The 15,102-nt window shown below is 38.9% G+C and overlaps 1 protein-coding gene across 1 annotated transcript in view; it reads right to left on the bottom strand.

Annotated features, from left to right (window-relative positions):
• Positions 1–15,102, bottom strand: part of LOC138975530 (uncharacterized) — an 87,512-nt gene that overhangs the window by 24,800 nt on the left and 47,610 nt on the right. Inside the window, exons 17-25 of the mRNA XM_070348237.1 lie at positions 14,455–14,638; positions 13,792–13,971; positions 13,081–13,289; positions 11,486–12,502; positions 9,769–10,486; positions 9,034–9,150; positions 8,379–8,707; positions 7,804–7,911; positions 6,929–7,079 (exon numbers count right to left, since the gene is read on the bottom strand). Of these exons, the coding sequence (XP_070204338.1) occupies positions 6,929–7,079; positions 7,804–7,911; positions 8,379–8,707; positions 9,034–9,150; positions 9,769–10,486; positions 11,486–12,502; positions 13,081–13,289; positions 13,792–13,971; positions 14,455–14,638 (3,013 nt within the window). The remainder of the gene's footprint in view (positions 1–6,928; positions 7,080–7,803; positions 7,912–8,378; positions 8,708–9,033; positions 9,151–9,768; positions 10,487–11,485; positions 12,503–13,080; positions 13,290–13,791; positions 13,972–14,454; positions 14,639–15,102) is intronic.

The raw sequence follows: 15,102 nt of genomic DNA, 5'->3' as shown, positions 1-15,102 counted from the left end.
CGAATTCGCAAACATGTGTTAGCACAATTCATCGAAAGTTTGGAGGCAAAGCGTTGAACGGTTACTGAAATGTTTTTGCGTCATTACCCACTAAAACGGCTTCAAAAACCACCTGTATGGCTTAATTATTAGAAGAAGGACACCTACACCGTTCAGCATGCCATAACGTCATTGTTAAAAAACACAGGGGAAGCTTTTGTTTTTTTTTTTGCTTTTAGCGTGGGAACCTTGCTTTTGCGAATTTGATTTTGGGGGTGCCTATGTTGTGGGTTCCACCGTATAGACACGTACTACCTTAAGTAAAATCAATCTGTTTGCTGAATATGGTGGGGGAATGAATGGCCTTTCAAGGCATATAACTGGTTTTACAAAAGACGGCCTCATCAAAAAGATCTGTACTTAAACGTATCTGCCTACACACACACACACACACACACACACACGCGCGCGCGCGCGCAAAATAAATAACTAAATACACACAAAAATACTTAAACGTTTCTGTCTAGACAAAACAACAAAATAAACAAAAAACAACAACAAAGTAACAAAGCAAAACATGTTGCCATCGCAAACGCCACCTGTCTCCAACGTGACCTTGATACCCCATGCCCTACATATTATACGGGACACATGCTGTTTAAAGGCTGCCATATTCGTAGCGTTCATTAATTAATTCATATTGTTTACATGTGCCAATAATGTTATAAAACTGTACCTAAGGGGATATAATAACGATTGGCTGTAGCTTTCGAACACAGAACAAATTATTTCAGTATTGCAAAGTGGTGTTGATAGTGTCGAATGTAAACAGAACAGTCTCAAACGCCATCTTTGGTCACGAAGTGACGTCAACGGTCTAAACATAGCCCAAGTCCTGGAGAACTGTTGCTAAACAATGCAATAAAGAATTAATTATTTCTCGTAATTGGTAAGGACTTCAAACCTAAAACTTTGCAGGAAGCTTAATGTATACATCCCCGCAACGATGGGAAAAGCCCTGGAAGTAATTAAACTAATTAAATAGGACTATGTCAGCCTTTAATGTCATGCTCTGTGTTGTCTGCATTGGTGTAATGTACACATTGACTACCACCCCGCGAGTCTGAAAGCAATTTGTCTCCGTCTTTGAAAGACATGCAAATTTAGCTCATGGGGCCTCTAGCATATCACACCATTCATGTCCCTGATAAGAAATTCCCTGTGAGGATGTAAAGCCCAAACGTCTGTTCTCATGGGGGTTATTATATTTTTTTTACCGTGCCTCTGCAACGTGTGACCTACAAAATCGGTTGAAAATAATCCATATGATATGAGCTAAATTTGTATGTGTCAAAGTGGAATGCGTGTGTTGGTGTATATGGTTGGATTGAAATGTTTATTAACCGCAATGTCATCACAAATTCCCAACCTTGGGCAATTAAAGATTCTGTATTCTGTATTCTGTATTGGAATGATGCGTATGATTGTCTTGTGTGGCAGTTTGGAAAAAATATCTTTATTCTTCCCGTTTAAACGAGTATGTAGTCGGTTGGTAAAATCGAGCAATCGTTTACATGGGATAAGGCCACCCCTCGTCAAAAGCCACCAGTGGCCTTTGAGAATTTAACTCCATAAAAAAACTCTGCACCGGAAGCAGACAGGATGTTAATTTGTGGTATGTGTCCAAGTTTAGAAATGATACCCAAGCAAAGCGTGAACACGTGAAAATGCAACTCGAGTTAATGGAAATAAAAAGGGCACGAGCCGCTCAGGTTAGAGCTCGCGCTAAATGGGTCGAGGAAGGGGAGAAAAAACACAAAATATTTCTTGAGTCTGGAAAAAGCACGTGCAAATGCAAAGGTTATGGATCGCGTGAAAGATGATGAAGGGCGAGTGTGTACAGATCAAAAACAAATACACAGTGTGCAAAAAAAGTATTTTATGAATTTGTATAGAAAGAAAATAGATATAGTAGATAATGTTGGTAATGTTGACGATTTTTTGCAAGGCTGCAGCGTTCCTTCTCTTTCCGACGAAGATAAGAACAGCTGCGAGGGCTCTCTAACTGCTAATGAACTGTTGCACGCACTAAAACAAATGAAAAATGGTTCTTCCCCAGGTTCTGATGGCATTACAATTGAATTTATTAAAGTATTTTGGTCTCGAGTGAGTATATTTATATCACGTTCTTTTTCAGCAGCATTTGATAATGGTAGTTTGTCTGCGTCTCAAAGAAATGCTGTCATTGTGTTAATTCATAAAGGTAAAAACCTTCCGAGAGATGAATTAAATAATTGGCGTCCAATTTCGCTAACAAACAGTGATTATAAATTACTGGCGAAGTGTCTGGCTTTACGCATGAACAAAGTTGTACATAATGTGATTAATCCTGATCAGGTTGGATATATTAAAGGGAGGCAAGTTTCATCTTTGTTAAGATTGATTGATGACGTCATAGATCAAATGAATGTGCAAGATAAACCAGGTCTTTTGGTCACCATCGACATGTTTCATGCATTTGATTGTATTTCAAAAGACTTTATGATAAATGTTTTTAAAAAATTTGGCTTTGGCCCGGAGTTTGTAACTTGGGTCGAAGTTTTGATGAAAGATGCCAAGAGTTGTGTTAATTATGCAGGCTGGTTGTCTGAGTATTTTCCAGTGGAGTCTGGAATCCGTCAGGGATGTCCATTCTCGCCTTTAGCCTTTGTTTTGGCAATTGAGTTAGTAGCCATTAAGATTAGGCAGAATAAGAATGTTAACGGTATTTCGAATTTGAATTGTTTAAATGATAGGTTTTGGGATGATATGTTAAAAATTGCTTTGTATGCTGACGATGTAACGTTATTTTTGAAAAGCGAAACGGATTTAAAACATGCCTTATTGATTTTTGATTCTTTTTACTACGTTTCCGGATTAAAGTTGAATCTGTCAAAATGTGAAGCCATGTGGCTAGGAAGTCAAAAACATTGTCAAGACACCTTTTATGATTTCAATTGGAAGAAAAAATTAAAGATTTTGGGAATTTATTTTTGTAATGACATATCAGCCTCTGACGTTGAGGAAAATTGGACAGAGCGAATTACGTCTGTTAAGCGCTTGATTGCGGCATGGGAGAAAAGAAATTTGAGTATCATGGGTAAAATTATTGTAATAAAAACGTTCTTGATCTCCCAATTTGTTTATTTTATGCAGGCATTTGTGATCCCTGATAAAGTATTAGCAGAAGTTAATAGACTGTTGTTTAGATTTTTGTGGAAAAAGAAAGAAAATAATAAAAAGGCATTTGAAAAGGTTAAAAGGATAATATTGTGTAGTGATGTCGAAAATGGTGGTTTAAATATGATTGATTTGAAACACATGCAGGCATCATTTTTATTACAATGGGCTGTCAGACTGACATCCCGCAAAGTCACGGATAAGTGGAAATGTGTTCCAAAGTCAGTGTTTTCAATGTACGGCTCAAATTGTGAATGTTTTTATTCAAATGTTAATTTTCGGAGACTAAAGGGGAGTGAACTTGTCAAATCCAAATTTTGGAAAATTGTTTTGAAAACCTGGCTTGATAACAACGTAGGCTTATGTATTGATAATAATTTATTTAATCCGCTTTTATGGAATAACCAATGTTTTGCTTATGCCGGAAATGTACTGTATTTTGAAGATTGGGCGAGAAAGGGTCTTAATAGCGTACATGATGTTTTATACAGAAACGAATTTGTCTCCTATCAGTTCATTTGTGATGTTTTAGGAAAATCCCCACGGAGAATTTTGGAATATAACATGGTTCGTGCTGTTGCTCTGAATGTAATGCACAAGACGATGCACGGAAAGAAAGAAATTGATTTGATGGATATCCCCTTATATCGTGGTAAGAAAGTACATAGCGCACAACAGTTTAGAAAAGAATTAGTAAGTATGAAAGTTGTTGAACCTTGTGCAATTGGCTTTTGGAGGAGGAAATTTAATTATGAAATTGATAAGAAAGATTGGCTGACTAGATTTGAATCGGTTAAAGAAACAAGGTTGCGTGTATTACAATGGAAATTACTTCACAATATTTATCCCACAAACATTATGTTATGTAAAATGAAAGTTGTGGAGGACAATGTCTGTTCATATTGTAGCAATAGCGTTGATTATATAGAACACTTTTTTCTCTTTTGCCCAGTGGTGATTGAGTTTTGGAAACAGATAGAATTTTATATTTGGGTACATATGGATAAACAAATAGAGTTAACAGTGCACGAAATTATGTTTGGTGTTAAAAATCGAAAAATGCAAGCAACCCTGTTGAAAGAATTGAACCGTATAATTTTGGTTGCTAAAATGTGCATAAGTATTTATAAAAAAACAAAGGCTTCAATTCCTCTCTTTGTTTTATTCGAAAAGCAATTGCAGATCAGAAATGTAAAATTATGACTTTTATTCCTCTTTTTTATTTCTTTTATTTTTCTATTCTTATTTCTTTTATTTTTTTCTCCTTCTCTTCTCATTTCTAGATACGGACCCAAAGTTACACCAAGATGTATATAGTGGATGTCATACTGTGTTTTTTGTGTGTGTATAATTATAATGATATGCATTTTAAATACATATTTCAACGGGAAAAAAAGAAAAAAAGCTATGGTCTAAGCAAATCAGTAGTAACACAATCTTGGGGCAACCAAGGAAAATTGTCTAAGGGTACAAGTAAGAAAAAAGTTTTTCATTAATTTTGATACTATATACTTTTTGAGTGGTAAATGTTGAAGGATGAAAGAAAATATATTGTGAGTGGACGGATGCATGTTATTCATTAAAAGCCCCACAATGATGTGCTTGGCAAAAAAAAAAAAAAAAAAAAAAAAAAAACTTTTAAGAAAATTAGCTCAGTATAGATTGTCACCCCAAACCCTATGCCTCCTCTCATCTTTCTTAGCCGGACGAGAGCAATCCGTCTGCGTGAATTCCACTATGTCAAGTAAAAGACCGGTGTTATATGGAGTCCCCCAGGGTTCTGTCCTTGGGCCACTTCTTTTCTCTCTGTATATTAACGATCTTCCTTTTAGTGTTAATGATGATTGTGAACTATTTGCTGATGATACGACCATACACACTTCTGATAAAAAATAGACAAAGTTTATTTATCATTGCAGAACTGTGTAGATGATCTCATTAATTGGACGGAATATAACAATATGAGTCTTCACCCCCAAAAGACCAAATACATGTTAATTACAACAAGGCAAAAAAGACAAAACATCAAGAATAATCCTCATTCCTTATTAATTGGCAACGATGCAATAGCGGAAGTAGGAGATCACAAAGTTTTGGGAGTAAATATCGATAATAATTTATCTTGGACCCATCATGTTAGATCGTTGTGCAAAACCATGTCGAGGAAAATATATTTGTTGAACAGAATAAAGCACTTTCTTGATCCACACTCAAGGTTATTATTTTATAATGCATCGACCATCTGGGACTCAGCCAGTGCAAACATTTTAAAACCACTGTATAGTCTACACAGACGAGCACTAAAATCAGTTCTATTAAAACAATCCAGTCTTGTTTTCGACGATTATAAAAAACTTAAGATTTTGCCCTTAAAAGAAAGATTTAAATCAAATAAAGGCGTGCTCCTTCACAAAATCCTTTCCGGCCATGCACCGAGTGCTTTCATTACAAAATTTAAAGCCAAACCAAGCCGAAAATTCAACGTCCCCATTCCGCGGATAGATCTCTTTAAATCAAGTTTAGCTTATTCTGGCAGCGTTTTGTGGAATTCTCTCCCGGAATCAGTTCGAGTCCCAACAAGTCTCAATACTTTCAAAAAACACCTCTCATTACATTTAATGTCAAATTACGAAAAGTCACAGTGATGGAAGACTTCGTTCTGATTATTTTCATATTGATCATATCTGTCCATAAAGCATCAGTGTTTCATAACGCAAGAATGTATGTATAGCCTACAACGTGTATAGTCATGTGAATAGTTTTTCTGCCTTTTTTTTTTAATTTTCATTTTTATTTTTTTTATTTTTACTGTCATGCTTATCTTTTGTTATTGTTTTACGTTTGTATATCTATATATATATATGTATTTAAGATTAGAATAGTCCCTCTCTGGGCGAGGGCTGGTTGAAAAGAAGCTTGTTTATATTGCTTATGCCACAACCATCGTAAAATAAAATGTGATTTGATTTGATTTGATTTGATCTCTCTCTCCCTCTGTCTCTCTCTCTCTCTCTCTCTCTCTCTCTCTCTCTCTCTCTCTCTCTCTCTCTCTCTCTCTCTCTCTCTCTCTCTCTCTTTCTCTCTCAACGGGCGCGCGAAAGACAGATTTGTAAAACCGGTATATGAGTGTGACAAGTTTTGTGCCACGGTCGGCTGGTGATGTCCCACAAATCACACCACACTCTCACCTGTCTACATAATTACACTCAGCCATGCACAACTGCATGACAGGCAGAGAGTGTTATGCACTACTGCTTAGACATGAGACAAGGTGTATGCACAAGTTCTGCGAAGCTGTGCCCGCCTGTCCCTTTTCATCAAAATATGACATGCTGCGCTGCGGAAGTTGTTCCCCTTGTAAGAATACAAAATAAGAACATGCCACATTTTTGGGCTTTATATCAACTTGTCCGTCTAACCCTAACCCCCCCCATCTCAGCTCCCTTGCGAACAACACCAACGCCCCTGCCCCACTCCTCCCCCCTCCCCCACCTCTCCGTCCTCCACCATTCAGTTTCCGTAAGAAAGAAAAAGAAAAAAAAAAAAAAAAAAAAAAAAAAAAAAAAAAAAAAAAGAGAGAGAAAGAAAAAAAAGAAAAAAAAAAAAAAAAAAAAAAAAAAAAAAAAGAAATGGCGTCATCCCATGTAACAATACTGGACAGATCTTATATTAAACAAAATCTCTTTTCACGAGTAGGACTGTGTCTTATTCTTATCCTTTGAATACTCACACGTTCGTAATCCAACGTAGTGGAGAGACACGACATCGTCGTGCACAGGATTTGAACCCAGCCCCACTCTGTAGTAAGCCAGGCCACAGTGGGGATCAGCAAAACCTGACCACTGGGCAGTGTACTCGTACTGGTTTGTCTGGTCAGTTTCCTTGTTGCCAGAGAGAAAGAGAAGGACAATTCAGTAACAAAATCATATGTGACCCTCCACCACGGAATGAGTCGCATGTCACCTTTGCATGATTTTCATATTTTGACATTTTTCTAAAGAGTGTTTTATGCTCTATCCAGTGGTGAAAACCGTTTTAGAAAAGAGCGAAAACTGTTTGAGTTATAAAAAGCCTGCGACTAAGGTGACCCTCACACTGTTACCAGACACTCCCCGGACTTATATTAAGCCTAGCGCAGAACCGCGCGAGGTGACATGCGACTCATTTCGTGGTGGAGGGTCACATATATATATCATGACACAATTTCTTCAACTAAACAACTACACAAAAATACACGTGTATCATATTCGTATGGTACATAATTATTATGCCTTTACTAATATCGTAATCTACATTTCCCTACATTCCGAGTTTGTATTTCTGAAGAGAATTTTTGAATAATCTACCAATTTCATTGTAAAAATACCTATCTTAATACTTTAAGGCTAAATTCTATTCTAAGACATTTCCTAGCGAAACGTAATCCTCAAAATCAGCAAAAAATGCGACCTTGATTGATTCATATGATAAAATAAATCAGTCATTTTCAGTTATTTAGTCAAGTTTTGATTTTGATAATGCACTGGTCAATTGATCAACCAATCTATCCGGTATCATTGCACCCATGTATCCATCAATAGAAGAAGGAAAACATATTAAACTCACAGAGCTTTCTGAGGTATTGACCCATACTGTTCCAATCACAGGAGGCGAGTTATCAGCTACAAACGGTTCAGATGACGTCAGTGTTGTGAGGCCGGCACCGTTTGTTGACTGAAACACACATTTTGAAACGTTTAAGTTATGGGCAGGGCAAGTGCGTTTGTTTGAAAGACAGACTTTTGATGAAAAGGTTGACTCTAAATCATGTGTGTATCTCTTTTTGATTTTCGCAGGACAAGACAACATAATTTGTCCCCAGTTCTAAAGATTCCTCTCCCAGGGCATAGTAAATGAGAACAGATTTGGCAGCAGAAGAAAGAGAAACATGTATCAAAATATTTCACATGGGGAATTCTTAGGAAAATTGTTAATCTGTATAATCGATTAAAGTGGTTGACTCCTTAACTCAAGAACATATATCAATCATGTAAACAGCACATAGAAACGTCTTATCACAAAACGATTGCTATCTTCAAAAAAATGAAATTGATGACACCTTCTGCAAACATAGTTTGTTTGTTTGTTTGGAGACAGGGGGGGGGGTTGAGTCAAGCTTCACCTTATCATAATGCACATACCTTCATCAGGATGACATAGGAGTGCCCATCTACAAGCACAGCAGACAGGTTCAGCTTAACCGAATGGCCACGAACTACAGAAAACGGAGTGACCGTATTGACGTCATTCTGGTGGCCGTCACTGTGCACGCCCACGCTGACCTCTTGTGACACAATACCGCTCTCTGGATCCGCGATAGCTTCCCAACGCACGTGAAGCTGGCTGCTTTTCACGCATGAGTTATCCCCCGTGTAGCTTTGAAGAGTGACCTTGCCCTTGGAAGGAGGCATGTTGTCAAAGACGGCTGCTTTGGATGAAGATGACGTCACGTGACCCACCATATCGCGAGCTGCACAAAAGAAGGAAAGAAACCATTGAAGAACAAATGCACATGGATCAAACATGAACATCCCGCTGGTACAGTGAAGCCTTTTAAAAATGCCGGGCCGAATTAGACAATTGCGACACCAGATACATGCAATCAATTCCTTAATTAATGTTTTCTGCATTATATTCCGAATTAAGCGGCAATTTTTTTGTTAACTTAAAATGTGTTTCTACACCGAAAGACACCAACAAAAGCTCTCTCAGGTCAGGAATCTATTTCATGCACCTGCTTCCTGTGCCTATGCTCTCATCTTGTGTTATCTCAAGCCGTGCTCTGATATCACTTACCTGTAACTGTAGCATAGCAGTCCGTGCCAGGTACGAGGTGAAGATCATGAAACGTCCACAGGGTTCTTTTTCCAACACTGACTCGAGAAGCTAAATCTTCTCCACCGGGGTAACTCCCTGAAGAAAAAAGATCAAAACATACATCCTGATTTACTGTTATTGTTGATGTTCTTTTATTCTTTATTTCTGCAAGCTCACTTTTCCGTGTTTTTTTGTATTTGTTCATTGTACGTTTGTTTTCCTTTTATTTTATATGTTACCATGATAGTTTCGTCAACGCTTTAAAGAATAGAGTTGAACGGAACTATTAACATGTTAATGTATTCATTGCAGATGCTTAAATCTATTTACTTCTTCAGTCACATAAACATAGAAAACGCGAGCATCTGGCTGACAACAAATAACTTCTGCAATTATTGACATCAAAGCTTAAGATTATAGCGTCCAAAACTTCGTGTGGAAATTACCTCATTACTCAAACAACTCTTTCAGTTTGAACAATGACCTTGTATTCCAACACACATTTATGCAATAAGCTAAGAAAGCAAAGAACGCATCAAATAAACAAGTCATTTTAACAGATGGCTTGAATCCCAGCAAGTATAATCGGTTATGTTGAACTTAAGCGTTAATTCAGGGACATTTTGATTGTGAGTCGTGAACTTGCAACGCTAAAGTTCAACATTACCGTACCATCATCAATTTTAAGAAGATTGAAATACATAGGACACTCACCCAAAGTGACAGAATAGGACAGGCTTGCCACACCATACGCAGAACCTCTCGCTTCCAATGCATCTTGAAATCCAGACCATGAAACCAGCACTCGGTGCTCGTCCGACAAGAATCCATCGTTAGTGTTGAGGATGGACACAGTACCAGCAGAAGGCGGGTGGTCATCCACCAGAAACCCATCCCCACACACCTCATGGACGCTCAACGCGTTCTCAGTAGACTGGAGTGGAGACAGGAGAGCACACACGAAGTACACCTCACCGCTCTGAAGGCTCGCTCTGTGGCTGGGGAACACCACTGTGGCGTTGCTGGAAGAAGACGAATCCACGCAAGATGAATCACTGTCACAGTCGCCCTCGTCCGGAACGCGCGGTGCAGTCACGAGGAACCAGGTCACGGTGTGCTTCACGCTGTTCGTCAGCAACGCCGCCACCACGACGTCACTTACTGTGAAGTCTAGGTCAAGGTCGTAGAGATTGTGGAGCTGGTCGTCGGCGTGCTGAAGGATGAGGTAACCTTCAACGTTCATCTCTTGCAGCTGGCTCTGCGACATCTCGATAATGTGGAAGGGCTGAGTTTGGATTTGTTCTTCTTCCACCTGAATGGAGCGTGCCATCTTCTTGCAGGTCGGAACTACGGCTCGGTGTGGGTGCATGGGCTGGATACAGGCATACAAGCTTCCGTGAGGTGTGCCCACGAAGTTGACTTCATCGTTTATCTGCAGGGATGACAGTAAAGAAAATATAAAATCAAGGGGAAGCCAGGTCTCCGGTAGGATTAAGGAGCAGCGGCCCTGTGGGAGTCTAGGAGACAAAAACTTTAAAAAGTTGGAGAATTTTACTGATTTTGTTTCAAACAGTTCGAGCCACGACATGCAAGGAAATTCTTCAAAATCTCTACTTTTTGTTAATCCGAAAACCATTTCAAAATCCAGGATTCCGGATTTAAACTTTTATCTTCGTTTGTGCAGGAAAAAATGTTACCTAAAGTGAATTGAACAGAATATGCCTAAGTAGTTACAGATTTTTGTATCTCTCCCGCTTGATATGCTGTATGATAAAACAAAGGAAGAAACAAACAAACATGACTCCACCAAATGTCAGGATCTGATGAATAAATCAGTACATCTTAAACATTAACAGGCATAAAACTGAAGCTTTGTTTTGATTTCTATTCTTTTCAGCTGTTTTGAAATTTGCACTTGTGATTTTAATGGTGACTTATTATTGTGTTTTTACAAGTGGCGTTTCTTTCGTTACAAAACCTCAATATTGTCCCAGTAACGTTTAACAAAACATTGCAATCCTTAATAACATACTTCAATCGTGTCACAGTTGTGTTTAACAGGACATTTCAATCAATCATTGCCCACCTCAATATTAACACAAAAACAAAACATAACAAATACCAGTGCTGGTAAACTCTTCATCAATATTTTGTCAACCTGCTGCTGACTTCTTCAGGATGGTATCCATAACATATAATACCATGATATTGTCCGAATGACGTCAAACAGAACATGGTCACGTAAAAATAAGCATTTGCTTGAGTTTGTGTCCTAATAGCATATTTTCAATTGCTTCATGTCATGTATTTTGAATAAAATTTAGCTTAAACCAAATAGAATATTTTCATATTTTATTGCAATTTACATACCTCAATATTGTCTGAATGGCGTTACACAGAATATTTTAATTTTGTATTACAATTTACACACCTGAATATTGTCACAGTTGACCTCCGCCCGTAGCTGCCAGTCAGACAAGAGGCGAGACCCGTTGTTAGTTCTCGATACACTCCACAGAAAGTAACACGGATGACCTGGATTCTCTGGTTCTATTGCTGCCGTAATGTTCACCTTCAAGCTCCCCTCTGCTTGTGAGACGATCTGAGCTGAGTCCAGTTTTACCACAGTCTGTTCTGTGATGACCGTGAACTCCGCAGAAACAGCACCGGGCAGACACTCGTCAAAACACATCGCCACTGAGGTTGTGTAAGAGTGATCAGTCACAAGGGCCAGGTCTTTGAAGGTCGCTTCCTTCGAAGAAGGTATGAAATGCGATTTTGCTGCGGAGCAAGCGAGTTTATCTTGCTCGTAGGCGGACTTCTCTAGACAAGTCTGGTCCAGAACTTCGACTTCCAAAGAGTTTGCGAATCTGCTTGCAGGTCCTGACAGATCCCATGAAGCCGTTAGTGAGTGTTGTTTCCTCCACAACAAGTCATCCTTAAGACAAGAGTAAACGCGTACAGTTGTGCTGGAAGTGGCTCCTCCAGGAACGCGGAGAGATAGAAAATGATTTCGCAGGATGACTTGATAACCAATGAGCGTTGCCTGTACGATGTAAGCACCAGGGAACTGAATATTAGCAACGTAAGGCTGGAACTCAATGAACAGTTCATCTCCGTTATGAAAAGTTAGCTGAGCTGAGACATTCACTTCACGTGCTGAGGTTTGGATTGTCAACACTTCTTCATGCAGTAGATCATTTCTGCTGCAGCCTTTCCCCGTGAAAACTTCTTCTGCGTTCTGAGGGTCACTCCTCGGAATGATAATCAGCCCGTCCGAGGAATGCACTGATGAACTGCCTTGGCCGCGAATGCGGACGAGAGAATAAATCTTTTCATAGAATGGAAGAGCAGAGGCGTTGATACACGCACGACCATTGCTTGCGTCAACAGGGGAGAAAGGTATGATGTCATCGATTTCTGTGTCGCGTCCAACGCCAAAGTGTATCTGAAATAAAATTTAAAAAAGATGTTTTAAAGAAATTGTGCATCAAAAACATACCTAAGGGAGGAAGACCTATACTGGGCATCCGAACTTTAATTGTCAGTAGTTCCACATCTTTCTCAAAGCTTTCAATACAAACGTAAAAGGACGACAAAGAAGCAATATTAGAATCAGTCAACACTCATTAACAACACACATACATGTACAGTGTTAGTTTTATTTGTGGTTGAATAAAATCAAAGCTTTAACCGATTGCCCCTTTATGGCACAGTGCTCCTATTATTGAGACACCCCTGCTTAGACATTCGTTACGCAAACAATTAACTACGTGAACGCAATACCAGGACAAATAATTACAAAAATCCTGAGATAAAAATATATTCAAATATCACACCTGAGAAAAAGCTCAACCAGTGTTATGAAACAATTTCGTTGTGCAGCCAGTAATAAAAAAAGGGACATGTGCTTCAATTGATGGATTTTTTATCGCATCAATTGCCAGGACGGACCTGTGATAGATGGTATAAAGGTCAACACGGGAAGGAATGGAACATCAAGGGTTGTTCTTTTGAAACACCGACCTGAACATGTGTGGCATCATGCTGGTTTGCGAACTCCGTCCATGCAGCACATAAACTGCTGGGTTCCAGAACAACATCCACATCTTTGATGACGTCAGACACGGCCTTCTCAGATTCTGTTGCCATCCAGGGCAAGATGTCAATCACTATCACGTGATTCTCGCGAGGCGGAAGTCGAAGAGAGGAGCTATTTACTGTCGTGATGAGACCTGTCAAATGATAATGAATTTATTTCTTGAAGTTGTCAGGCTCTTGTAAGCAGATTAGTCATAATTATATGTGATGCGTTTTCACAAAATAGATACATAATCGCCAAGTTGCAGCTGCAGATGAAAACAGTCAAGTTTAGCACAAATACACATATATGCACATGTTGCCACCTTCACAATGGCAAAAGGTGTTGAATTATAAGGTTATGATCTAAAGTACGTTCCAAAGTGTCCCTTTGTCTTCTTTGTAGTAACATGCATAACTCAAATGTGAAATAGGTACCACTTTCGTAATCACAGGCATAAATCAGTGTAACAAATATACAAAAGATGAAAGACGAAGAAGATTAAGTCAGATACATTTTCAACGGGGAAAAAAGCAAGAGAAAATAAGGTAGAGGAGAAAAGTATGAACAGAAAGAAGATGGACACAAAAAGCATGAATGGTATCAAGACAGAGACAAAGAAGTGTCATCAACGTAAAACAAAAATTGTAACAGACCTGCGGCATTTTGCACGTGCAGTTGAAAGAAAAAGGGCCGTCCTGTCCCTGCGTCGTATGCCCGCAGAGTGTCAACAGAAACAAGCAGACAGCCTGTGATATTCGAATTTCCTTCCTGGCACTCTGCGATACCTGAATTATTCATGCTCTGAAACGATGTGAGATACCCATCCGAATGCCCTGCAACAACAACAAAAAGTGTTGCCAAGAACAAGAAAAAAACAGGATAAAAGTAAAAGAAGAAGCAGCGTTGTTTACCCATGCCTATCATTCTTAAAGAAAAAGACACACACACACACAAAAGTGCTGAAAAAATTTATTTTTGAAAGCATTCGTAGTGTAAGAATCTAACCCACACAGCCCTAAAATGGCGAGTATTTTACTCGCCATGGCGAGTAGAAACATGTAACTGGCGAGTAGAAATGTTCATCTACTCGCCAAATGCGAGTACAGTTGCTGAAACAAATTGTTGGTTTGGCTAGTAAAGTTACTTTGCTCTCTGACTAGTACATTTTCAGAATCACTAGCCTTTGCTAGTGCACCATTTGTTTGACTTTCAAGCCTGCCACATTTATTTTATCATCATCATCAATAATGCCACCATTGCCCTGGTCATCCCATTTGGTTTCTTTCCAAAGCATCGAAAAACAAATGACAACTTACCTATACGGTAGGTAACTTCCAAGTCTATTCCAGCAGGTTGTTCAGGATCCACAATATCTGCCTGTGTCCAGACAACCCTGAGATGACCTTTGCCGTCCATTGTAGTGGTCAGCGGGTTGGTCACTCTGGGAGGAGTACTGTCCACCACGATAGGTCCAAGTGCCAGGTCAGTTCTGGACCCCGCCTATGTGTAAGGAGGATGGAGATAGAATAGCCTCTATTCAGAGCCGGGGACAAGTTTGTGACATTAATTATTAGTCATTTTAATGCGTATTATGCTTATCAAATAGCGAACAGAATATAAAATATTCTCTTGATTTCTTAAATGCACTAAACGCAGATTATCAACCTGTGCAAGCGTTCTTACTTCTTTCTATGCAAACCAGGCAAATATTTAAATACGGGATTTATTCACGAAATCAAATATCAATTGTTTCATGTCATGTATTTTGAATAAAATTGTGTTTAAATCAAATCAAATATCTCGTTAGAAATTAAAGTACCCCACGCTCTAGATGGAGCGGACTTCAGCTCTGTAAACCAAGCCAGTAAGAATATTGGATGACGTAACGGCGATGAATGGAGGATGTACTGAAGTTGCGTGTGATCGTTTGTCTCTTTGAGTCTAGGAATTGTAGCTTTTTTTGA

Source organism: Littorina saxatilis, linkage group LG9 (genome assembly GCF_037325665.1).
Source record: "Littorina saxatilis isolate snail1 linkage group LG9, US_GU_Lsax_2.0, whole genome shotgun sequence".
In the NCBI taxonomy this organism is placed as follows: domain Eukaryota; kingdom Metazoa; phylum Mollusca; class Gastropoda; order Littorinimorpha; family Littorinidae; genus Littorina; species Littorina saxatilis.
The sequence above is the reverse complement of the archived record's forward strand: the minus strand, read 5'-3'. Positions and strand labels throughout refer to the sequence as shown.